At 43.8% G+C, this 26,574-nt stretch overlaps 1 protein-coding gene across 1 annotated transcript; it reads right to left on the bottom strand.

Annotated features, from left to right (window-relative positions):
* Nucleotides 1-202: 202 nt before the first annotated feature.
* On the bottom strand, nt 203-26,574 carry LOC311022872 (aminopeptidase O-like). The gene is made up of 5 exons (XM_084024456.1): nt 26,457-26,574; nt 14,033-14,149; nt 8,826-8,912; nt 8,556-8,704; nt 203-773 (listed from the first exon to the last, which is right to left on the bottom strand). The coding sequence occupies exons 1-4, from the start codon at nt 26,553-26,555 to the stop codon at nt 8,564-8,566; spliced, it is 444 nt and encodes a 147-aa protein (XP_083880582.1). The 5' UTR covers nt 26,556-26,574; the 3' UTR covers nt 203-773; nt 8,556-8,563.

The following is a 26,574-nucleotide window of genomic DNA, read 5'->3' as shown; positions in this document are numbered from 1 at the left end:
ATGATTACTTATTCCCTGACTTTTATTGACATACTAAAGTATGAATTTTTTCATTACTTTTTTCAACATACTATACTTTGTCCTCCCCCCGTAATACGGTTGTCTATGACATTTAATGAATCAATCTGGCTATGAAAGTTGTAGCTAGTTGCATACAAATCTGCTCCTTCAGTTATGGAATAAGCTTTAAAAAGTCAATACGCACATTTTAAGAAAACATTTTATTTCAACATGAACATTTCAAAACTTATACAATCATTATTTGTTCGTAACAAACCATAATTAATACACAGAAATCCCCTGAGAGGTTGTATGTTTTACAGTGTCGTCACTGGCCAGAGTGAGGTCATCTGGAATGTACAAAAACACGCCTGGCATGAAAGCATTTCCTGTCTAAACTCTTCAGAACCCCATCATGGCTTCAGACTAAACAGACATTAAGTCACACCTACACACAAAGAGAAACCAACTGAAATGAAATGGTGAAATGATGTAATCTTACTGTCTAATAATGCAGTCAACAATATTGTATGTCACTTGAAACAGCTTGTGATGTTTGATCACATGCACAAGATATTTCTTCAGACTTGAATGAACAGAACTGCTGTGTTCTAAACATTGCCAGTTGGCTTTGGCTGGAGAGTAAGAGCAGAGCCTTCTGGTGTTCACACTGCTGAGTGATTCTGCAGCATCCCTTCTCCTTACAGAGGAAGAGGAGGTGAGTGCTGGACCCTCGTACAACCCATGTGTCATCTCCGTCTGTGGTCAGCAATCTGGAAGAAAATGATACGTTCAGATTGGAACAGAATATTTAGTTGATGTCTATAATCCTGTCACAGAACTGTTGGTATCTACCTGATGTGAAGGCAAACGCTGAATACTGTACAAAATATGTTATGCCAGCACTATTATATATATAGTTAACATCTTACTGCAGTTTCTTGTTATAAGTGCTGACATGCAAATCTAAAATGAGGGAATTAGGGCTGGTCATCTGTCAGCTGTCTATTCATTTACATTTAGGGCATTTAGCTTTTGTACAAAGCGACTTACAATAAGTACAGTTGTCAAAAGGAACAAGCCACAACATATCTATATCTATAAATTCTATAGTCTATAAAATACCAGAAAAAAAGCTAATGCCTCCACACTACTCCAAAACGTTCAATCGTTGGAAAGGTTAATGAATTGTGGGAGTGAATGGTGCAGTGTGCAGGTGTCACCTTTTTCTCTAATGATGCGGTACTGATAGCCTCGCACCTCTGTGGTGTACGTATAATTAATATCTCTAACAATGACCCAGGAACCCACCCCCCCAAAAAACACACACATTTTCACAAAGCATTATCAATTATCAAAATTGTTGCCAATTCATTTTCCTGGCAGTTAACAGTCCAATAGACCCGTAGCTTCATTGTGTAACTTTTAAAAGTCTGCGAGGAGCAGCGCTTGTGTTTGCTTCTGGTTTGTTGGTGAGTGGACTGGACTCCTGTTCCTGCTGAACTGAGCCAGTGGTTGTATAGGACTGATAATCAGCTCAGTAGGCACAGGAAGCCAAGCCCAAATAGATCTCTCTTTCTCCTGAAGCGCTGGCAAACCCCCTTTTTTTTTTTTTGTCTGCAATGAAGCAAAAAGCATTGCCAACTCAAGACTGCATGTCAGGCAGCGTTCCGCTTCGCCAAACCCACAAGAAACCACACGACTGTTGAGATTGTTGGATTTCACTAGTCGGTGAAAGGTGTGGTCGACACGGTGAAAAACCTCTCCGCCGCAGTCTCAACAAGACCACTGCTGGGTGGTGGGAGCTCTCCCAAATGATCGGTGCATTGTTGAGACTATTTCAGAAATCCGAGCATAAAAATCTAACTATAAATCCATCAGACTCACATTCCGCCGCCATGCACTGTGAGGAGCAAGCGTACATACTGCATCACTTAACATCGGAGGGGGAAAAGTTCTCTAAAATATACTTTACGTTACAGAGACAATCAGTCAAGTTTTGGTGCGTGAAGAGAACCCGATGTGGGTGGTGTGAGCCCCAAAAAGTTTATTTTCGGTGTCTTTATACAATGTTGCTTTGTCCTTTTATGTGCAGAGCACCATTTCCCTCCCATTAGAGTGTAATAAATCACCTTTTAGATACGGGCTCTGATGGCAATTCCTCTCTTTTACAGGCCTTTGATGGTCATTACTCTTTTAACAGGCCCTAAATATAGGTCTAAAAATGGCAGACTCCACATGGCCCTCATTTCTAATTCACACATCTGTCCTCGTTTAGTCGCCATTTTGTCGTCGTGAATATAGAGCGCTATAATACCTCCTCACGCCTCATATTCTGATTGCCAAAAAGAAAAAAAAAAGAGCGGTTTTAAAATACATTTCCAGCCATCTGTCACTGTTTTGATTAGGGAGCGATCGCTCCAAAACGGTCCAGCTTTGCATTACAATTAGCTGGTATAATAGTGGACTGCACCCACGTTATAGCGAGGGTTATGCAGTCAGTTACTGTGGGGCAGTTTGACTTAAATCTACAGGATTTATGCGTTTCATGGAGTCCAGCTGGAGTTATTGACAGTTTGGTGATTAAAGCAAGAATTTGCTTTTCAGAGAATCTTTGTGTTTGGTAGGAACATGCAAATGGAGCGATAACAGCTCCAAAACAAACGTACGTCTTGGTGAGAGACTGAGATTTATTGATCACCGTGTTGGCAGACAGGCCATGCTAAATACTAACTTGCATGATAAACCTGCTCATGTTGCTGGGAAAGTTTGTTCAGTATTTTTGGCACATTTGCGTGCTTAGTTTGACTAATTTGGGAACCTTATCTCAGTATGCTCTGTAACACTGAAACAAAGTGTGTAATGTGACCCAATTGACAATTCCTGCGTTTCTTGTTATCAGTGAGTGTTTTATAGGATCAGAGCTTTTTTGTTTCTCTGAGACAAAACAATAGAAGCTTTATCGCACAGTAGAACCACCAATAAAGTGGAACTGATATCCCTAAATAAAGGAAACCTCTAAAATCGTTGCAAGATTTCCATCCTTTGGCACCTCAGTCGTGTTTTCCTTCACAGCGCTGAAAGGTGTTCAGTGAGAATGTGTCTGCTGTATGGATCTCTGTATCGCGGCATCCTCAGGCTGCGATTGGATCAAAAATCAATAACGTTTCTGCCAGGGATGCACGGACGGCACTTTTCACTGCCAAAGTGATTTGGATTATAAAAAAAGAAAGCTCTTAAATGTGGATTTGAGCACTGGCAACCTTTTTTAAACTAACTACCCTACTGTATCTAAATGAACAGAATAGTTTGACATTTAGTAAAATATACGTTATTGTCGAGAGATACGCGAGAAGAACAATAACAGGAAGGTACTGCACTCAGCCAAGAAATATTATTCACATATCCCCCTATTTACACTTTTTACACTTTGGTTTGTGCACATATTTATGATGGCGTATTAGGGTCATCATTGGGTAAAAAAGATAAATATGAATTGGAAAAGGGACGTCTGGAATACCCTACTTAGCCTACAAAATGAAGAGATGTGTGAAGTTTTTTTCCTGTAAATTTACAACTTAATCACAAGGTTTTTTTTTTAAACAAATATTACCCCCAATTCCATATTCCTTCTTTTTTATAACTACAATGGCCTTACTTGTGTGTGTAATAACATACTTCTGTGTGTTATTACACACACAGAAGTAGTGTGTTCACACTAAAAAGTGACATAATTAAGTATATTCAAACCACACGGTATGTATACCAAACATACTACAGAACACCTCCCGAAAAAAATGTGTATTTCACGTCCTTGGGTCATCTCGTCACTTTTTGGATAATCTTGCAAAGCCTAATAAGCTAATAAGTTTTTATTAGCTGATTAACCTAATCTTTGCCTTAAACCCAAGAATTAAACCCAAATCTAACTGTAACTCCAAACAGATGATTTGTTTTTGGATCATAGTGACTATAGGCGTCCCTGCATATTTTCAAATCATTTTTACCTGACTGCTAATAACTTCTCAAATTAACCACCATGATGTTAAACTGGAAAATATGTCCAACTAAACAGTGCTAAAATACTAAATGATCTCCCACAACAAACATCCACTGTTTCTTTCTTTTTAGATCCACTCTTGTAAAGGCCAGACATATTTTGTGCGTGTATTATTCATCTAGGTTGCCTAATTTTCCAAGCTGTAGTGGAAAACTCATTAAGGTGCACTCAGAGCAGGGGCCAGTTGCAGAGCTGTACTGCTACGAAACCACTCCCTTCTGATTGCACGATGCACAAAGGAACTGTTGCTGCCCGCAGCTGGAAAAGGTTGACAATAACTCTATGTATTTAGCACATCCTGTTTAGAAATGTGTGTGTATGACTTTGGGACACTTTGGGAGCTGCAGTAAAGTGGAGATGAAGGACAATGAGGATGGCGAGGTCGACGCTGGTAGCCACTGTTCCCAGATTGATGGAATAACTGTCAGCAGCATTAAGCAGCGTCGGGTTCTCCCCAGGCCTCATTAGTCTCGACGGGAAGTGGAGTCTCTCTCCTGAGGGACGTGGCTCTCACCTTTGCTCGAACTAAAGAGCGTGCAAAGCGGCATCATCTGCAGGATTATCTTTTATGCCACGTAACTGAAAGGAGACAGAAGCAGAGGGGCGAAAGCGGAGAGCAAGGAAGGAAGATGAAAGAACGAGGGAAGAACAACAGGCGACGCAAGAGAGAGTGGAGCAACACTCATTAGCGATGTTGCGCAGCGTTGTGCATTAATGAGGAGGCTTGTGTGTTTAATTCTTCGGAGCGAGGGGGTCTCACTGGAAAGTTTTACAGGCATGCGAGTGAGGCTGGAAGAGAGGAGTTATTTCGACTGCGGTTAGACCAAACCAGAGGAAGAATGCAGGAGAAGGAGAAAGGGAGGAGAGAGGTGAATGAGATAAGAGAAAGAAGGGAAAGCTGAAAGGATGCAGGGCGAGAGAGGAGTAGAGGACAACGGGGAAGTAGTTCTGTGACTGAAATGCATAAACACACATTAGATAATTGAACTCAACTGTGTTTACACAAAAGCAGAAACACACACACACACACAGACACACACACACACACAGTCTCCACTGTAAATACTTAAAAAGGACATTTCTATTCTCTCTTTCAGTCACACACACACACACATTCATTATCTTCCCCTGTCTGCTTGTCTGGGTCATGCTCTCCTCAGGTGCAGAACTTAGCCACTGTGAACAAAGAGGAAATCAATCACTGTTCACCAATCAGCTAAGCTCTGTGCCTGGCTGGAGAGAGGATACAAAACCTGTCTGGCAGACTGACACGCACGCACACTAACACACACACACACGCACACACACAGAAACACCCACACACACACACACACACACTTACAAAACACCCACAGCAAGATCCTCTGGCTCCCTCATCATCATTTTCCTTTTTTTCCTCATGTTCCTCCTCAAACACAATCACACACACTCCATCATGTCTTCTTTAGTTTTAAGTTTCTAGGGGACAAGTGTGTGTGTGTGTGTGTGTGTGTGTGTGTGTAGGAGGGGTTGCGGTTGTCATGGAAGTCGGCTGGGTCAGGGCTGTGTGGTAATCCCTGGCAATGTGATTTTATCATAAGTCACAAATCAGCACGCCAGGAACCCTCACAGCCCAGACATGAAAGAACAAGATCTTCCCTCCATCTTTTTTCCCCCCTTCTTCCTCTCACTACCTCCTCAAGTCCAGCGCTAATCTGCAACAACCCAGTCATGAAAATATCTAACTTTGTCTGTCCGTCCTCCGTTACATCTGCCATCAGCGCAGTCGTGTAAAAAAAAGCCCAGACCTGTAGATCCTCTCTCTCTCTCTCTCTCTCTCTCTCTCACACTATTTCCTTGGTTACCCCTCTCCTCCTCTCCCATTCGCCACGCTCGGCTAACCCGGCGATATGCCCCTCATTAAGCGGATCAAGGGGGATTCCAGAGGCATGTACCGGGGGAAGAAAAGAACGAAGGAGTCAGCGGGGAGGGGAGGAGAGGAAAAAAAAAGGGACACGGGGGAGACCACCCTTCTCCTTTAAAGGGTTGTGCTTTTTAGGTTTAAAAAACACAGAGCAGGGAGTGCACCTTGACAGACATGTTGTTTTCAGTTAAAACCCTCTCAGCCCGCCTCTGCCTAATCCCACTTCACTATGGTGTGTGTGTGTGTGTGTGTGTGTGTGTGTGTGTGTGTGAGGGTGTAAAGGGTACAGGGAGGACTGCTCTACTTAAGAAACGATGGTGGGGGCACACAAACTGAGCAGTAAAACATCAATCCATCTCCCCACAGTGCAATATGAAAAAGCAATGAGGAGGTTTGCTTCATCCATCATTTTAATTGGAAAGAAATCTGGACCTGTGCTCGGTTGACCAGCGTGATCCATCGATGTTTACGGGGGCTTGTTTGGTTCAGTCCGATGGGAAGTAATAGTACAAGTTAGGATATAAATCTCTAAATTCTTCTATTCTCCTTCTACTCGTCTGTGGGTGTTGGAGCTGCTCCGTTCTAGTCCTCCTGTGCACATAGTGAGGCTCCACAGGGAGGTGTAGCGAGGGAGTGAAGGATGATGACAAAAGATCTGCGGGCACAGACAGATAGGCGCTATAGATGTGTGTGTGTGTGTCCCGTAGGTGTGTGTTTTTTGTTGTGTGAGTGTGTGTGCGTGAGAGATTTATCAGGACTGAGCCAGATGCCGAGCACTTGTCTAGAAAGCCTTTCACATCCTGCACAAATGCATAAAGCTGTCTATCTGTCCGTCTGTATGAGTGTGTGTGTGTGTGTGTGTTTGTGTCTGAAGATAAAAGCCTGTCTTGTATTGGCTTGGTCACGGCCTAAAAAAAGGATTTAGCGCCGTAAGTCACTCAGGTTGACGTGGACAAGTATTTAGCAGCTCCATTTGATGCAGCCTGTGTAGACCAAGGTCACAGACACGTTGGTTAACTGTGTACTTGCTGGACTGGAGGTGTGCTAGATGCGTCAGTGCCATCAGAAATGTGGGGGATGTAGTAAATCACAATGTCCCATCTTTCTATAGGGAATTACATACACCACAGTAAATGTGAAGTTCTTATTTTTTCAGTTGCCACAATCTTTCTACAATTCATGTAAAGTAAGATACAGTCTGTCAAATAAGAAAAAACTCAATTAGCCTCTCAGTTTTCTACCAAAGTTATAAGCATTCTGGTTATTTTACAGAGATTTTAAAGAGATTTGTGGATTCATGTTTGGTCTGTGCAACATCGGAAACAGGATCCGATCCAAGTTGTTGTCTTATGTTGCCACGGACACAGTCAACAAAATCTAATCGATTCCCATTAGAGGTTAAACAATAAGAAGATTCATTGATAAGGTTGAGGAGAAAATTAACTGAGCAACTTATTTTTCATGAAAATAATACCAGCTTCTCAAATGTGGAGATGTGCTCTCTGTTTGACATCATTATACATTGAATATGCCTGTTGTTTGGCATACGTAGCAATACTACTGTGTTGTCTAAAAGCTTTGAAGTAATAGCTTGGTTACCACGGCTCATTTGTCGAGCCAAGATCCGTTTAATTGCCTGCTCTCATTATTCAAAGGTTAGTGTCAGGAATAGCAGGACTCTTATGAAAAGATCAGCAGCTTCAAAGAAACCTGTCTTCACTACAGTCCTCCCTTACGCTCTCTCCCTTCCTCCCCTTTCTCTCTGTCTGTCTGTTGAAACCATAAATTTCTCTCTCCCCTTTATTTAGTGTGCGACCCATAAAAACCCCTCACTGTTCTGAATCATCAAAAAGCTCAAGGGGTGTACGTTGCACTCACGGATCCACACTCGCATACAGTACACACACACACACACACACACGCACGCACAGGAGGAATTTCAGGGTCAACCGTATAAAAATCACCCCACATCGGGCAGAGACCGCCCTGAGCCCTTCAGAAAACGCTCGCTGACCCGTTCTCTCTCTTTCCCTTTCTTCCCTCTCTCGTTTGTTTGAGGAACACATTCCCGAATTCCTTCTCTGACAAACACATGTGATGGTGCTGCTGTGAAACCACGGAAAAAGGCCCCATTCGGAGTCTACACACACACACACACACACACTCGATGGGATCAGGGAGGAATGTGAAGTATAGGTAGCCAAGTGACTCCAGTGTGGACCGTCCGCTGGGTCAGATGGAATCAGGATCAATCCAACACCGAGCTCTCTTTTACGATCGCCACCTCAGACTATAAGTTCTGACGTGTGATAGAAATATCGTCTTTTATTTTGAAAAAAAATCATTTCGAATGGAAGAAGAATCGCAATAATTAGCCTGACATCTGCACAGAAGCTACACAAATGTGATTTTACATTTCTGGTACAGCTTGTCAGGAGATTAAATATGATGCACATTTGAGAAATAAGAAAAAAATGTGCATTTTGCATCATATTTTGACAGAAAGAATACAACCCAGGGGAAAGAAATGATATGACATGCAGTATGGTCAACACAATGGCAATGATAAGAAGAATGAGAATGAGACTTCACCTTCGATGTCAGAGGACCATCTCCTCCACCACTCTGCGTGCCGATTGGTCCATTTCTTCCTGGACCAATGAGAGGCAGCGACGGGCCAGAGCCTGCTGCTCAGCGTCCTCCTGAACCATCAGCTCCCCGTACAGATACACACCCATGGCCTACAACACACACATTCTTCTTATTGTGTGATGAAAAGCTTTTCTCTTTGGTTCAATCAATGTTTTAAAAGTGTTTCATTGTATGATACAGGAATCATGTTTAACAGTTGTGTCTGTTTACCTGGCCATGAAGCAGAAAGTGTTCCACGTCTCCGTAAGCCCGGCTGTACGCATGTTTGACCACCAGCTCACACCAGCGATGTTGGACCTGGAGCCAAAACAGAGGCAAATATATCATAACTATTAATGGAATCGAAACAAAAATATTCACATGATTATTTCAAATCTGACCCCATGATAGAAAACCTCCTATTTAACAGAATTCTGATAAAAATGGAACGGCAGAAACGACAAATTAAAGAAAAATAATTGAACAATCTCACAATCAATCTCTCCTAGAAGCTGACCATGAAAACTTCAACAATGTGTGAACAGTGTATATTACTCTCAACATACTTTATAATATAACAGTTATGAAAAGCTGATGATGACAAAGATATATAATCTGATTATTTTTAGTATTTTTATGCTTTTGTCCACATTAATGTGAACAAAGCCAGTAACACAAGACGAAACACTCCTCTGACAGGCTGTGAGACGGAGCTGGAAGCTGCCCCGCTGACAATGAATAGATTCATCCAGAATCAGAGGATTAACAGACGTGACATTTGATTTAGAAAGGAAACCACCTCAATCTAAAAGTTCACGTTTAAAAGTTCCACGTAATTCTCTGACAATGTGCATGTGTGTGTTCACAGTGTGTGTGTGTGTGTGTGTGTGCGTGTGGAGGTGTGTATTTACTGTATGTGTGTCTATTTGTGTGTGTGTGTGAAAGCTAATGCCTGGCCTTTCTCCCAGAGGATCAATAGGAGCTCTGTTGCCGCGGTTACAGGAGAGATCAGAGACAGGCTCTGTCCCTGCCTCAGCCATCATCCTTCATCATCTGCTATGAGCGTGCATGTGTGTGTGTGTGTGTGTGTGTGTGCGTGGGCATGGATACACAGTGCACGTGAGTGTGGATACACTCTTGTGGAGGAGACAGACAGACGGTGATAAAAGAGACGGAAGGGCGATAAAAAAACCAAGATGAAAAATCTTTTAAAGCACTGTCACTACTTTAAAGCCCAACGGTTTCTCTTGGCTGCTTTTTTTCATGGGTGTTTCAATCTCCTCCATAACTATCTCCACACACTCAGGATAATAAACTAGTCCTTTGGAGAGTGCAGTGACCAAGTGTGGGTGATCGATTCCATTTCAACGGCTCAAGCTTTCAGCAATTCTACAGCCCTTGTACAGATATTACATTTTAAGGTAGAACTCTTGGATGGTGTCCACATGTTTGTGCCCGAAATGTTGCTCTAGCCTCCACCTGTTTATGCAGCGTGAGAATGAATCCCCACATTACATTCACAGCCTTTCTCAAATAAACATGAGTTTAACTGATCTCAGAAGGGTCTTTCCAGTCTCTTTCATCCAAATTATAGATCTTCCCTCCCATTCATTTACTCTGGAAGCCTGCAAACATCCCATAATCACACGCGACAGAAAACAAAGGGTACAAGTTAGGTGTAACGGGTTCTTCTATTGTCTGCCCCGGTTGAGAACGAGGATATCTGTGCATCTGTATTCGTGAATGTGGGAGTGTGCACAAGTGTGTGCAGTATGTGTGCCCTCTGGTGCCAGCCCTGCCCTTCTGGCCTGCGTAGCCCCAGCAGCTGTTCCCTGCGCTGGGTTACATTCCTGGGGAGAGCCCTGGGGCAAAGCAGCTGCCTGGTGCACCTCTCCTTACCCCCTTTTTTTTTTACTTGGTTTCCTTTGCTGGGCCTCTTTCTCTGACAGCACATGCAATAACATGGTGACATTCCTTCATTTATTACTGCACCCCTGCCCCTCCTTTGCCCTACAACACCACCAGCACCACCACCAGCGCTTCCAACACTAACGTGCTCCGTGTGTGCTCACACTTACCATGACTAACTAAGAATCCAATAGACAAGACAGACATGCAAAAGCATGTATGGCGTGATGCGAGCGCAGCGTTACGGTTGTCTTGACTTGTCTGCATACTGTCCACCAGCATGGGGACCCCAACACAGCCTCATGGGGGCGACAGAATCTGGTGCACGCATCTTTTTATTTTCTGAATAATCACTGTAATGTTGCATGTTGTCCCTTGACAAATAAACTTAAAGGAAAACATACCGACTTTCTGGCTGAAGGGAGACTGTGAATTGTGTATATAATCAAAACCAACTGCAATAACATACACAACATTAACTGTTAAAACTATGAGACAACGTTCTGTTTTATCAACCTCCTCAACTTTATTACTTTACTACGGTTCATATTCATAACTTATAAATGTTTGCCAATTGTTCTGCGATTAATTTGGTCTGTAAAATTTGAGAAAGAATCAAAGTAGACTAAGCCTGAGCTGACTTCTTCAAATTTCTTACTGTCACATCAGACCGTAAAAGGAAATTGACAAGCTGACACTAGGAATGTTTGGCTTTTTTGCTTGAAATATTACTTAAAGTCAGACAGCGGCTAAAGCACAGTTTCACGGAGTTATCGGAGAACTAGCGTGGCCTGCAGGTAATGTGAAAGGTCCATCTCTGGAGTCAGTGTTTCATATGTACGCCCTCGGCTACTGTAGGATCATGGCGATGCAACACGGTGGGGATCTGAAGGGTTTATTCTAAGCTAACAAAAAAATGTGTCTTAGTTTCCGATGATTCTACACGAATGTTCACATAGTTCCAAATATGACTTGTATAATATGCTTATAGATCCCCGAAATGCTTCAAGACACTTTAAACATTTGACAATTAATAGTCTGTCAATCAACTCATCCAGTTTTACTCCTTTGCTCTAATTCTATTTCTGTGCTCCATGACACTATCTAATTATATCTGCCATTATTGTTTTCCTATCTAGTCTATGAGGACTGGAAGAAGATTCCCTTCTCTGTGATCCTTTTCATCGTTTGTGGTAGTTTTTTTTTTTTTTTTGGTGTGGTGGTGGTGAGGTGGGGGGGTTCTAGTTCACTTGAGGAGCTGTTTTTGTTTCCAGTCTGTGAAGCCCACTGAATCATTGTGATGAAAGGCTATACAAATAAACTTGAGTTGACTTTTTTTTCCCCGTTTTTTTTCTCTTTTCTTTCCGACACTCCTTGGTTTTATTATAACTCTCCTCTTCTCCGCTCCACATGTTGTTGTGTTAAAAGGCTTGATGTGGTCCCGGTGACGTCTCCGGTATCTGCAGGACGAAGCCTAACCTGCCCACGAACAGACAAAGTGTCCTGTGTGCTTGACCGACAGATGGCCTTCGACACACACAAGCATGCGTGTTACAGAGTCAGAAAAACCACACACACACACACACACACACAGACGTAGGAGTCACACAGCATCTCGCATCACATGAGGCTCATATGAAAGCAATGGGAACGGTCATGCACCCGCTCTCTCATACATGCGAACACATGCTCAACCTCACACACATATTCACGGTCACTCTCGACGTTCGCGAAGCTGCACCGCCGCACGCACGTTGGTGGTCGGCCACATACTTCCTTACGCGGTCGTGAACATGCTCTGGCAAATCACAAAAACAGAGTCTTGAGCTCGCACGCCAGCCTTCTCAGCACCTTTAACCCAGATCCGAGCTCCTCCATCCCATTTAACGCAGGCCGTATCACTTCTCTCCACTGCTTGGAGAGAGGCGTGCTTAGCAACTAACAGGTGGTCACACAATATGGAGCAGCATACCGCACTTATACACCATTACTTAGCTGTAGTCATGAGGAAAATTATTAATAAAATTGATTAAATGAGGAAAGGCTGTCCTTACTGTCGTATGAACTCATCATCAGAAGAGATCTGTACTTAATGCAGCTCTAATTTAGGGTGAACAATCCGTCTCTTGTCCTAACACAATGCATTGTGAGTAAGACATACTGTATTACCAACCCCTATTCAGAATCCCTAAGAATCGCTCCTCTAATCCAACATTCATCCACTCTGAAAAGCTCTAATTCTCTAGGAGGTTCACAGCGAGGGGCTTCAGGGGCTGAACTGCTCCGGGTCATGTGTTTTTCCGAGAATTTCAAACAAATCGTTCGTCTGAAGAGGATGCGGTACCAGACGAAGAAAAGCCGAGTGAGAAGATGAATGCGACCAGAGCAGGAACCGGATAGAGAGAGAGAGAGGGAGAGAGAGAGAGAATAAATGGCCACATTTATAGGGAGAGATGTAGGTGATTAACCTCTTCTGAATGAGATTACTAACATTAGGACGGGGCCATTGCCTTTAGACAGGTGTGCGCAGTTTGTGTACGAGAGAGAAAGAGTGTGCGTTTCCATGCATGACTATGTGCATAATGGCCCTGTGTATTTTTAGCTGAACACTGAAAGTTTTTCCTGGAAATTGCAGATGAGAATCTGCTTTCATGTGCCAGGAAGTCTGACTAAAGAGGCCTTAACCTAAAGCTGGACCCAGGGCCAAACACAAAGTGGCTTCGGCTTGTTGACCGCGAGGTCGAGTACTCAAATTAAAGACGGCAACACAAAGAACACAATGAGGTCGCTGGAACAAACTCCCAGCTGATAAACCGACGGAAATAAATTCAAAATTAAACGCATTTAAAAAAAAAAAAATTATGAGAGCTCGTGGCCCGACTGAGTTTGGAATGTTGATGATCAAAATGCCCTCAGATGAAACTTTAGATGTAGTGAATTCAATGCATTAACTGCTCAATTGGGCCACGTAGAACAGAACATCTGAGCCCCATTATACACATTACAGCCCCAACAAAACAGCTCATAGAATTAATAAGCACTAGTAAAAAACTAAATATGTATCACATTTTTCTTTTCAAGATGAGCCATGTGTTAACGATGGAGGTTAGGGCATTCGGTTTATGGGCTCTGCTGCAGCTGTGTTTTCACACTCGTGCTCCTGTACGGAGAGGAGAGAGGCGTCGCTGTACAGTAAAGAACGCTTCGGCCGCCAGTACGCACATCTGCAGAGCGCAAACACAGACGAGACGTACGCACACAGTCTCACAAACATCATTAATAGTACCATTAAGGAACGTTGTGCAGTACTAAAACATGAAGCGAATACTTGTGGGGTTTAGTCAGTAATGGTGGCTGTAAAGAAGAGAGCTGCTATTACAGCAGAATTTACTACACATTACTGAGGGGTGTGCTTTGGGATGGAGAGGGAGAGGAAAGCGTCTACATTTCATTATCGGAGATTAGGGGGGGGTTGGATGCATATGCTCACTTCTCTGAATGTGTGTGTGTGTGTGTTTGCGTGGTCACACCTCAGCGTCTTGATTCCGTAGGTCGTAAGTTCTCTGCAGAGCAGGCATTGTTGCCGCGCTCAGCTCCTCTTCCTCGAGCAGAAGCTCCAAAAGCATCACCAGCTGCTCCGACGTCACCTGAGGAGACAAAACAAGCCGTGAGATTAATAGCGCTGACTTACGCAACCTCATATAACATATGGAGACATTTTATTGGATATTATGAGGGAGGAAAAAGTCACATTCCTCTTGCACCAGCAGTTCCAAGCTACTAAACCAGCAAAATTATGAACCTATTGAGTGCTGTTCTGTTTACTTTATCCTCTAAAAGTTTAATTTATTTTCGCCTCCTTGCTAGGGGAAGGCTTGATGAAAAAAATGCATCAATATATGTCAGGCAATTAATGCAGCCGTTCAAAAACAGGGAACGCAAGCATAATATAAGAGAGCCGAAATGGCGATGAAATAAATATGTTAAACCAAGTGAATCTTGTACAACAGGGAAATATTACAACATAGAAAAAGAAGGAGAGATGAAGAGAAAATATTAGGATTTGAATAGGCGGATAGAGAAGTGAAACAAAGCAATGAAGTTGTCTTTTTCGATATTGTCCTTTTGTAGAGGAACAAAGGGAGCAGCCCTGCTCAGGGACACATACTGACATCTCTTAGAACATTTAGTCTTTGTAGGTTGTAAGACTGCAATAAAATCCCCAATTGCAGCAATGATCGAGCCTAAACATTGAGAAGCAAGAATAGTTTTTAAGGAAATGGGAAATGCCACACCGTTGTGCTTTCCTGAGGTAAACCTGAAGTAAATCTATTTCCTTCTAATGACTAACATCTTCAGGGATGGTGAAAAACTCAGTGGTGAATTTAGATGATTGTTCTCAAGGATGGATGTGGGCTGTGATATGAGAGAGTGACTTCCTCCACTGGGGAGATCCGTGCCCAGCCTTGCCTGCCTCTCTCTCTCTCTCTCTGCTTACACCCGGCACTACCAGCCACACTTTCAATCCGGTCCCAGTCTGGGACCCAATTAATGGCTGACAGCCCTGCAGAGACTGACGTGAAAATAGGTATGAAGTGTGAGTGTGACTGAGGGAAGCAGAGTGTGTGATAGAGAGCAAAGGGGAGAACAAAACTGAATGACAGACAAAACTCTTCTACAAACATCTAGCAAAGAACATTTTTTTTGTAAATAGCCTATTCATTTAAAGCTATCTCTTAAGTATGTAAGTAAACAACCTCCTCAGCGCTGCTGGGAAATACCTGACCTAAAACCAGGAAGTATTTCTGCATGTAGCTGTTGGAGCTGAGGGAATAACACCCATACTCCAGCTGGCAAATGGTCAAATCAAACAGGACTACTACACACACACACACACACACACTGATGATCATCTAACTCAGAGGAAAATCTGATATCCAGTCTTGCCCTTCACCCTCTATCGACTCTCCACGCTCTCTGTCCTCTCCTCCCTCCATTTTGTGAAGGCTGAGTATTTTCTGAAGTGGCGTCTCCATCTCTAAAGGGTCCCTTTGGGGGCCCACCCATGATCCTTTTCACTCTCCCACACTTTGAAAAATTGAGGAGTCCAGAGAAATAAATCACTGCTCTCTCACACACACACACAGAGCTCCACAGATCCCTCAGCGCTGACTGTGAGGTCCCGTTGTGCCTATATGTAACGTTGGGATGGGGGTCATCCATATGTCTGCACCAGTGTCTCCAGGAACAAATTCCATTAAAACCAATGTATACTGTCATTATTACTGTTATAAACCCTACCTCTAATCACTAACTATCACACTTTAAGACAACTTCTACTGGGGTATCTATGTTTTAGGCTACTTTCTACGTTTCTACATTTCAGAGGCAAATATTACACATTCACCTCAGAACATGCATGAATTGTTTCCTGTGAATTGCTTGTGCTTGGATACACAATTGGAATTCGGTGCAGCAACAGCTCTGCCAGTGCAAGGGAAACTACAAAAACTCCTCGAAGAGAGTACCTACGCACCCTCACCTCCACACCCTCACTCGCTCCATCTTATTTTCTACACATTTAAGGCCCCTGTAAAGGTCTCGACAACTTCTGTAAGGTTCCTCTTATAGGAAGGTCTAACTTCACATCAGTGACTGAAACTATGTTTCAGGGTAGCTTGTATGTGAGTGTGTGTGTGTGTGTGTGTGCGGGTGAAATAGAGGGAGAGAGCGCGCAATTATAGGGGGAAAGGTGAACTCCATGGCTGAGTACTCCTTAATAAATGGGTAGCCTGAAGAATAGCACACAAACACTTACAAACAGCCCATACGAACGCACACACACACACACACACACACACACACACACACACACAGTCCCATGTCATGACCAGGTCATGGGTAGCTCTAACAATAGCCCTTAATAGTACAGTGGTGAAAGCACTTTACCACTGAAGGGGGAAACGTATCCCTCTCTATCTCAATGACTCTTGTGAAAAGATCTCCTCTCACACACACACACACACACACACACACACACACACACACACACACACACACACACACACACACACACACACACACGTAAATGCGCACACACACGCAAAGCAGAATTTGGCCACATGAAAGAAGCATTTCATTCCCATTCTGTCCGTCAAAGCTGAGGAATGCTAATGGTGAAACAGATAGAATACACAGTCTCTCTCTGTCTCTCTCTCTCTCTCACACACACACACACACACGCACACACACACACACACACACACACACACACACACACACACACACACACACACACACACACACACACACACACACACACACACACTCACCGCCTGTAATCTCACTCATGGATGTTATATTTAAAACAATGCTCACACCAACATACACACTCCACTTCCGTACAAACCGCTGACCGGGTCAGTTGCACCAGCCGCTATATTGAGTCGAGGCCTTGCAAGGACCTCTGGGAAATATGCTGCTGAAATATCCCCTTCAAAAAATGACCTCTAAACCCCTTTACAGAACAATGACACACAGACACACACACACACACACACACACATATGTGCCCGTGCATGCACAAATATAGACTGTTTACCTCAGTGAGAGGCTCCATGAGACAAACAGCTATAGTAAACACAGGATGTGATGTCCACCACAAACTATAAATGAAATCAAGTTTATGTAGCTGTGTGTGTGTGTGTGTGTGTGTGTGTGTGTGTGTGTGTGTGTGTGTGTGTGTGTGTGTGTGTGTGTGTGTGTGTGTGTGTGTGTGTGTTCTGTTCTACATGGTATTCCCATGTGAGTGGTAATGGAGAGAAAGTCAAAAGGAGGAAGCAGCTACATGTTTGTGTGTGTGTGTGTGTGTGTGTGTGTGTGTGTGTGTGTGTGTGTGTGTGTGTGTGTGTGTGTGTGTGTATGTGTGTGTGTGTGTGTGTCAGTGCATATGTGTGGGTGTATAGGACCATGGGACTAAGCAACATTAGTCATGCTACTGCCGCTGTATAACATGTTGGTACAGCGAAAAATTAATCAAAGACCTCTAGCCTTTTGTGCAGAATGTGTACACAGACTCACAGCATCATTTGAGGCTTTATTCAGATATGTCTTCCTATATCTGGATGCAATAAAGCACAAATTAGGAGATGCAAATCAATTGTTTGTGAAACATCTGGGCTTCTGTGCATTTTTCTGCAACAGTGTAAAAGATGGGAAAGGGTTGTCGAAAAGAAAAACAAAAAAAAAGGGTAAATCTTGAATCTTTCTTCTGTCCCTATCCAATAATCCATCGCTTGTTCAGCATTTCCATGGCAACGGCACTGAGTACCACTCTGCGTTCTGTACAGCACAAAAAAAAAAGCCAGCCTGTGTCCTTTTACAGGGAGCCTTTACGCATTCACAGGATTAGAGCCAAAATGTGATAATTTCTTCCATCTATCCCTCACATGTCGTACATCCTTTGTGCTAAACAGGGTCATGTTCTACACCCCTTGAAGTCTCTTTCTACAGCGAGGTCCTCTTACATCTCCACCAGAGCAACCTGAGATAACCTCGGCTCACTGAATCATCGCTCTCCTATGGTTCTGCTGCCACTGTTTTACGAGAAAATAACTGCTGGTGTTTTTTACTCCGCTTTTACCACTTTTCTTACAAGACTCTTTTCGGGCATTATAACTACAACTCCTTTGAGTTTCTTGCGATGACGTTTGGAAAAGCCAAGATCATTTAAAGTTAGTGGTTATAAAACATAAAAAATGGAAATGACAAAAAAAAATGTGGAAAAGACGAATAACAGACAAAAAAAACCCTCAAAGGGATTGTGGGAAAAAAAAGTTAACTGCACTAAGTGACCTTAAAATCTATATAATGACTCCAAAGAACACAAAGAACCACTTTCTATACCCGTGGCACCGTTAACAGGAATAAAGACGTGTTGCTAATGCTTTCTTCCCCCCCCGTACCGCTCCTCTTTCCCCTTCTCTCGCTCCCTACATCCGTACCAATGCGGCGGGTGTGCTGCTTGTTCAGTCACACTGCATTATGGGGGTTGGAGACATTGAATTACTGTGACATTATAAAGCCAAACTGTGAGAGGCCATTGAATCGTGTGTGTGCATGCGCGTGTGTGTGTGCGATGCCATTCAGCCGCTCGGCTGCCTTTTATTTCTGTCTGACCGCAGGCTCGTAAAAACACATTCTGGCACCAGCAGCTAAAGGCCTCGGCCCACGCCTCAGGTACTAAGGTTTCACTCATTCTTTCCCTCAAATCCCTCCCTTTCTCTCTCCCTCTGCCTCTGTCTCCACGACTGTCTGCTCCCCGTCTCCATACCAACTCCTTTTCACTCTCCTTTTCACCGGACCAAACCGCTTGTCTGGCTCCTCCAATTATGAGCCCCTACTTGCCTCCTTTATCTCCCTCTGTCCGTCTTTATTTTACACTTGATTTAAGGGCCGAGGCATTCATCTGCTCAATCTGCAGCGGCGACTCGGGTCTTGAGGAGAAACAGCACGCAAAGCAGCTGTTAAGCTTCTGTCAACAACCATGACAGCAGAAATAGCATCGCAAGTACTTGCACTTTTAATTAGGCTTTAACTGCTCTATACAGCTGCATAGAATTAAAATGTGCAACGAAACATGGCAGATGGTCTGGTATAAAACTAAGTGATGTAAAGAAACATTTTGGCAAGCGGTCATCTAGTTCCCCGAAATCTCTGCACCATCTCTACCACTATGACACATTATTTATACTTCTCAAATAGTGAAGGAGCAACCATAACCAATTCATTTGATGTGAACTGATGTCTGAATCTACATAGCAGAGTATTACTACCATTCTCAGTCAGAAACAGGTGACTTTCTTTAATTAGTGTTAGAAGGAAGCCTCTCATACTGTAGCAGATGCTTGCAAATCCATGTCTAAAGGTACAGAAGTAATGAGAGGGCCCTATAAATATAAAACCTATAAATATGGTAAGTGGCTTGAAAAATAATTCATATAGTGCGGGGAGGATATTATATTGCAATCTTGAGGCTTCACAGGGTCTAAAAAGACATTATAGAAAAAGGCCTGCTGACATCGTAGGTTTTGTAAACCAATTTCAAGTAATGGATTGGAGCACATGCACGCACAAATCCACACCCAAGAGATGCTGAAAGATTATCTTCCCGTTCCCCTTCAACTTGTGAGATGGAGCCGTCTTCTGCGCTACCATGTCCAAACTGTGACTGTCTATCTGCAATTTATGCATTCATTCTTTGTTTTTCCATTTTTTGAAAAAAACTGCTCCAATCAACAACCACAACATATACATGGGGCGGGATGAGGGTGTAAATTTGTGTGTGTGTGTGTGTGTGTGTGTGTGTGTGTGTGTGTGTGTGTGTGTGTGTGTGTGTGTGTGTACAGATATGGTTGTTGCAATCAGTCGGGAGGCCTATCAAGCATCAGTATAGTGATGATTTTCAGAGAGTTGGACAGAGTGGGACAAAATGGCCAAAGGAGAGAGAAAGCTTTTGACCTTGGAATCCAAATGACGGTCTGGATCAAATGTCTCATCATCAACGCGTCCTCCGACACAAGCATAGGTGCTGACAATAAGCAACACGTGTCAGGACTCAGCATGAGTATAATAGGAGACACAAATATTCACAGCACGAGTTGCCAATCAACAGAGCTAATTTGGAAAACAAACAATTCAATCATGCATTTCATTTATCTTAGTCGAGTGGGCTGTGAGAATCTGTGTGTATGGACCGGACAGCTAGATGTGCTCTCCATGAAGGCCTTATATGTGCTTACAATTCCCCAATTTATAACCCAGTCATGTTTGTGTGAATGTATGTGTTTGATCAGCTGCTGGTTGTTAAGATTGGTAGCCCTATTGCCCCCCCCACAACATCCTTCCTGGCCTTCAAATTCACAGTCTCTGGCCAATCAAAAAGCAGCGTGGGGTCACAGCGGGGTTGCGAGTCATGGGTTAAACTGAAAAAACACACAGCCAGTAGGGCCCAGTGGTGGGGAATGACTACTAGCTCTGAGAGGGAATCAAGCGGGCAAACATGCACGCACACCTCCAAAGAGTACGTGTTCTGGCACACTTTCAGCAGGCAGGAGGTACGGAGTCTTCAGCTCATTGCATAGCTTTCCTTCACTGCCTCAACACTTTGCTCTCCTTTTGTGCAGGTTGCCTGGTTGTTGTGTAAAAATTCTATGTTCCTGCAATTTGGCAATGATCATGCAAGCAATTAACATGTTTTTCTCTCCTACTCATCACCGCTCTGACTCATTCACACTCACACACACCTCCAAAAACCAGTCAGGTTTAATTAATCTCTGGCACCTTGTGCTTTGACGTAAGTCACAAATCTAACTGTCTCCAGTGAATGCCTCCCTCGCCTCCCTCTTACCATTCCTCCTCCTCCTCCTCCCACAAGCCGTTGTTCCATTCCTGATGGAGACACAAACAACTCCTCACAACACATTTCAGATAGGCCTCTTTTTTTTTTTTTGTTATCTTTTCACCTCAATTTCCGAAAGCATATTTCCTTGTCACTTTGAGTGCAACTGTTGTTCTGGGGAGAGACCGGCATGGGCATCCTCCTCATTGTCACCTGCCAGCGTCACCGGAAGGGCATAAACCCCCCCCCCCCCCCCCCCCCTTAGATCCAACTACCCTCCATGCAAGCGCCCTAACCAACTAGCAGGACTCACGACAGGGGATTGAGTCCTGTGTGTTGCTCCGGCACATATGCCTTTGAAAGAGAGAGACCTTTGAAACAGAACTGGAACAAAAGGACTCTGTTTGCGTGCTACACCAAAAAAAAAAAAAAAAGAAATCTGCAGCATTTGTACTACAGTGACACATCCAAACAGCTGGACGTCAGAGACAGAGAGGGGAGGAGAGGGGAATGGACATACAGGGTTTTTGGCATGGATGACATGCATAAACTGACGGACACAGATACTCCTCTAAAAGTCAACGTGAAGGATAAGAGATATGTTTTCTTATTAGCCGCAAACTCCATGAAATAAACTAAACCAACAATGAACTGATTCAACAAGTATCGCCACACTCCTCTGTGCCAAACACTATTCAAAACTACTCTCCTTCATAATATTATATAAATGTATAAAATCACATTGCTGAGATCTACTTTCTTTAAATAAACACATTCATTGTGACTGATTGCTCACGAGTAGCACTTTAACTGACCTCAATTTAAAGCAACATTTGGTATAATTACACAAATGTATCCATTCCTGTTCCTATTGCTTTTTCCATATGTCACTGGAGAGCTCAGATGGTCTATACTCCGCTTCAGTGGATTTCTCTTCCTGCCAAGAACAAAATTCTAAAGGAAAGACTGAAGTCTCAATCCAAAAAATCATCAATGTATTGGAATTCAGCTAAACCCCTAATGCTCAACACAAGCAAACACACGACCACGATGTATTCAGTTATCTCACAGATTACTGCCCGCTCCCTGAACACACGGTACGGAAGTATGAACTAAGGCTGAAAATAGAAGAGCACCCAGGTTTAATTTCCTCACGTCATTTGTTCTGGCCTCGGGGTCGTGGTTAAATATTATCCCTGAGGGGGGGGCTACGAGCCACACTGCCGTTTCCTTTAAGGGGTTGTGGATAAATATTATCGTTGGTGTGTGCTGCTCTTGATTACAATCATTTCTAGGGTTAATAGGGTCCAGACACAAACAGAAATGTCAAAAAAGGGTGAAAATAATGTTTGCCAGCTCATGCACGGTGGCAATGTTACCGTGCCATTTTATGATGTTATGTTCCTAAATGTCAGGACACACACACACTGGAGGGAAAAGATCTCTCACACACACACACACACACCTATACACACATCCATACACACACACAGGCAGCTGGAATTCATCCATTCAAGCCGGGTTTAGCCGGATGACAACAATAATAGGGGTAAAATACAAACATGCACTAGTGATGACCTCCAGTGTGGAGAGATAGAATCTGCTGCTGCTGACAGATACACTGAGACAGGGAGGTAAAGGGCCATGGTGGGGAGGAGGGAAGATGCAGGCAAATGCAAACACCGAGAGGGAGTGGCAACAAGAGACGAGGGAGACGAGGGAGACGAGGGAGAGAGGCGACAGCACAGAGATGGCCGAGTTAGCCGGAGCAACGGAAGAGAAAGGCCATGTTCAGGAAGAGGCTCCTCCGAGTGTATTCTGCATTTGTGTGGCGCAGCATTAACGTCTTTGCGTGTTGGTCTTTGCGTCTTCGTGCGTTCGTGTGTGCAGTATGTACTGTATGTGTGTTGTCTCCTGTGTGAACTCCAGCCTGGCTGGGTTTAAGCAGAGCGAGCTGACGGAGGTATGTGGGATGGACCGAGCCCAGATATCTGCTGCACAGACAGACGTGCACACACAGCTGTTAAGTCATGCACCACCACAAAGAGCCACACACACACACACAAACACAGGAAGAAAAAAAAAGTGGGAGATATTACAGACTGACAGAAGACACCGCTGAAACAGGAGAGAGATGGAGACAGAGAGACCATCACAGAGAGACGGCAATGGGAAAAACAGATGGAAAGAAATTCAAAACTTGTTGTTTACTTTGCATTGAAACCCCAGGACGACAGTCCTTCTGTCTTTTTGCTAAGATAAGACCACATCCAGTTTAGCAACACATGATATCCCAGACTGGGGAGCTGAAGCTGTCGCCTGCATTATAGCTTTTGGCACTGACTAAATGGCTTCTAAATGTGTCTGTCTGAATACTACATTACTCTAGAATGTTGGAAAGATTAGGACAGTAGATATACGTTGTCATCCCCTGGCGGTGTCAATGACGCTACACACACCTTCATTGTTGCAATACAACATGTTTATTTACAGCTTGTAACAGGACACACATAAGCTCAAGAGAAATGTATTAACAAAGAAATATGTTAATGCTGCTTCGGGGGACAACAACAAATGGCATATAGCATAAATATGACCTCAACAAATGAGCATCATGAGCCAGACAGCCTCTTTGAAGACGAGCTCCCCCTAAAAACACTGTCTGATCTCTTATAAGCTCACTTATTGGTTTCATGTGCAGGGATTTCTATAATCTTCAGCGTCTCCGGGCCTGGTAGTGTACAGCTGACATTACTTTGCGTGCATGTGTGTGTGTGTGTGTGTGTGTATCAACGTGTGTGTGCGTGCTTGACAAGGCTAATTGCGTCAGGACTGTCTGAGAGCGCTGTCGGCTCCCGAGTCATTACCGGGAAAGACAGATGTTTTAGCATTCAGCACGCCGCATTCGTGCACGCACACTCCGACACACACCAACATTATGTAATGTACCTATGAAAGCTATGAGGTGACGCCTAAATCGGGATTTTATGTGAAAAAGCATTGATTCATTTCCCACCACTAAAAAAAAAAAAACCCAGCTCCATTTTACAGCCCGGTATTTAACATGACTCTCCACTAAATATCTGGCCAAGGCATCACTAGGTTTAACACCGTGACCTCCACGCTACAGTGCTTTTTTACAGCACCGCATTATACTCCACGTCTAAATGTGTGATTGAATGGACTCCAAAATGAACAATGTGTATTTGTGTGAGTGACAAAGTGCTTGTTTTGTGTGTGCGTTGTTGTGGCAGCCATATTCAGCAGGCTGTGTTCTCCCTCCCTCCCTCTCTCTCTCTCTCTGTCCCTGATGTGTTTTCCATGTGTGCTGGAAAGACAAACACAGCTGCACTTTAATGACACTCAAATGCTTCTGGGATTCAGAATACGTGTGTGTGTGTGTGTGTGTGTGTGTGCGTGTGTGTGTGTTCTTCTTGACCACTTCAGTGAAAAGCCTGTTAAAGCTACTCCTTCCCTGTATAACCACCCCTCCGTCAAACCCTGTGTGTGTGTGTGTGTGTGTGTGTGTGTGTGTGTGTGTGTGTGTGTGTGTGTGTGTGTGTGTGTGTGAGAGAGAGAGAGATCGTTCATGGGTGCGTTCCTCAGAGAGTCATGAAGCCCAAAGTGGTATTTCTGAGCAGCTATGCCTGCCATGAAACAGCTCGTCAACATCATCAATCCTGACTGGTGATCTAGTGACACCCCTCTTTTTTTCTGGATTACCCCCCCATTCACAAACACACACATATGCATCTATACACATATGCACACAACGCGCTACGCAGACTGCAGGGAGTCCCCCGGACGAGATGAGACAGGCTGCGAGCTTCAAATGACCCCGAAAAACAGAGCTGCCGCTGGGTGATAAATGAGACAAATACATGTTGGAACTCTCTCTCCCTCTCGCTTTCGTTCTCTCTTGCTCTCCCTCATTAACACAACACAAGCGGAGCCATCTCCCCTCTCTCCACTCCTCCCATCTCTGCACATAAATCCTCCCATCTCCAACACTTGCCCCGCCGATGAATATCTCTTTCGCTTTTTTAACCACCCATCAAACGGGAAAACGGTTTTCACTCCCCATCGGGCGCCGATGTCAGGAGCTTCGGATGAAACGGAGCGTGAAAACGCCATGATTTTGTATTATTTCTAAGATATTGTGATGGGATTAAAATGGACCTGACAGAAATACAGCACGGCGACACATCAGTCGGACGGGAAATAACACTTCTATCTGTCATGTCCTCTTTTACAGACACTGTGGATTGTTTTACTTTCAGTCAGTTTATACAGGAGTATCCCCTCATACCATGGCATGAGTTTAACAAGGTAAACTCTGGGGTCGTATATTGTGGAAGCATTACCAGTTATTAGCTCAATAAATCATGTGGACAAGTGGCTGTATGTTCTCTAGGAGTACGGACTCAAACATTTAACAGGCACACAAGCAGACTGTAAGGTATCATCGACAGGTAGTGCCGGATCAACCGCTCATCGACCAGTGAGACAACGGCAAAATCAAACGGCAGTTGTTGGCCACACCAATCCCTTGATTCCCAAACATACCCGTTTCATCCGGTCAGCGCTTTTCACAACAGTTCCGGCAGAAAACGACAAAACCAGTAAGATACTTTTATTGATTAGTTGTTTTACTACAGCTCCAATGTCTCTTTAGACGTTCCCGGACTCTCTTTTCTCTTCAGATTCTCTCTTACTCTTTACTATCTCTCACCGAGTTCACGAGTTTAGACCTGAGGGCAACCTTTATGTGGTGTACTCAAAGGAAGGTGGTAATCCAGTGTAGCTGTACAGCATGTGTGTGCTTTTTGTGTCGGGGCAGCTATTAGTGTCGCAGAAGAAGAATGTCCAACTTTCAGGGAAAAACTCCAACAGAGGAGGTTAAATAAAAGTGGAAGTTGTAACACAGCTACTAAGCTACAATTGCCTCTCATTGTGTCTCATTGGGCAAAAAGCTCAAAATCATAGATGAAGACGGCTTTTTCGTTGGCCGACGTCGCTGCACAAATCCACCTGTTTATCTGTTTACTTGTGAACAACACCTCAGCCTTCAGCCTCACCGCATGAAGACTCCATCGTCGGCAAACAAACGCCGTCAAAAGCAGCCCAGGAGGATCTCACGATACGGGCAGAAATAACTCAAGAGAACTGATACATCTCTCTTTGCTTCACCTGTCACACGAAACCATTCCAAGTCCCTAATCAGAATCAGCTTGACGCTTCAGACAGCACAATCCCGCATCACCATAAAGTGAAGATTCGATAAAAAGTGAGCCATTGCCACATAATAGACCCTCTGTGACACGATTGCACAGTCTGTGCAATTTAAATATTCCATTAATGCCAAAGCATGAATTCTTAGCTCTGTATGTGTTTGTCTGTGAGGCAAGTTTTACTTTCATTTAAAGTCGATTAAGGGGTTGCGGCTGACAGTAGTGGACTCAGTGTCTGGGTAGCCCATAGCTGATCCCCAGTCGGTCTGATAATGGAGCAACACACACACACACACACACACACACGCACATGCACACACACACCTTTCTTCCGACCATTTCCCATCCTGATGTGATGAAGTCTGGCCCGGAAACAGCCATTTCCTTGAATGTTCCCGTGTCTCCTCCGGCGTACTCCCTCATCCCTGATTCATTGCCAATA

This window comes from Eutrigla gurnardus (genome assembly GCF_963514095.1).
Source record: "Eutrigla gurnardus genome assembly, chromosome: 13".
NCBI classification, from domain to species: Eukaryota; Metazoa; Chordata; class Actinopteri; order Perciformes; family Triglidae; genus Eutrigla; species Eutrigla gurnardus.
This window is presented reverse-complemented; position numbering and strand designations above follow the sequence as displayed.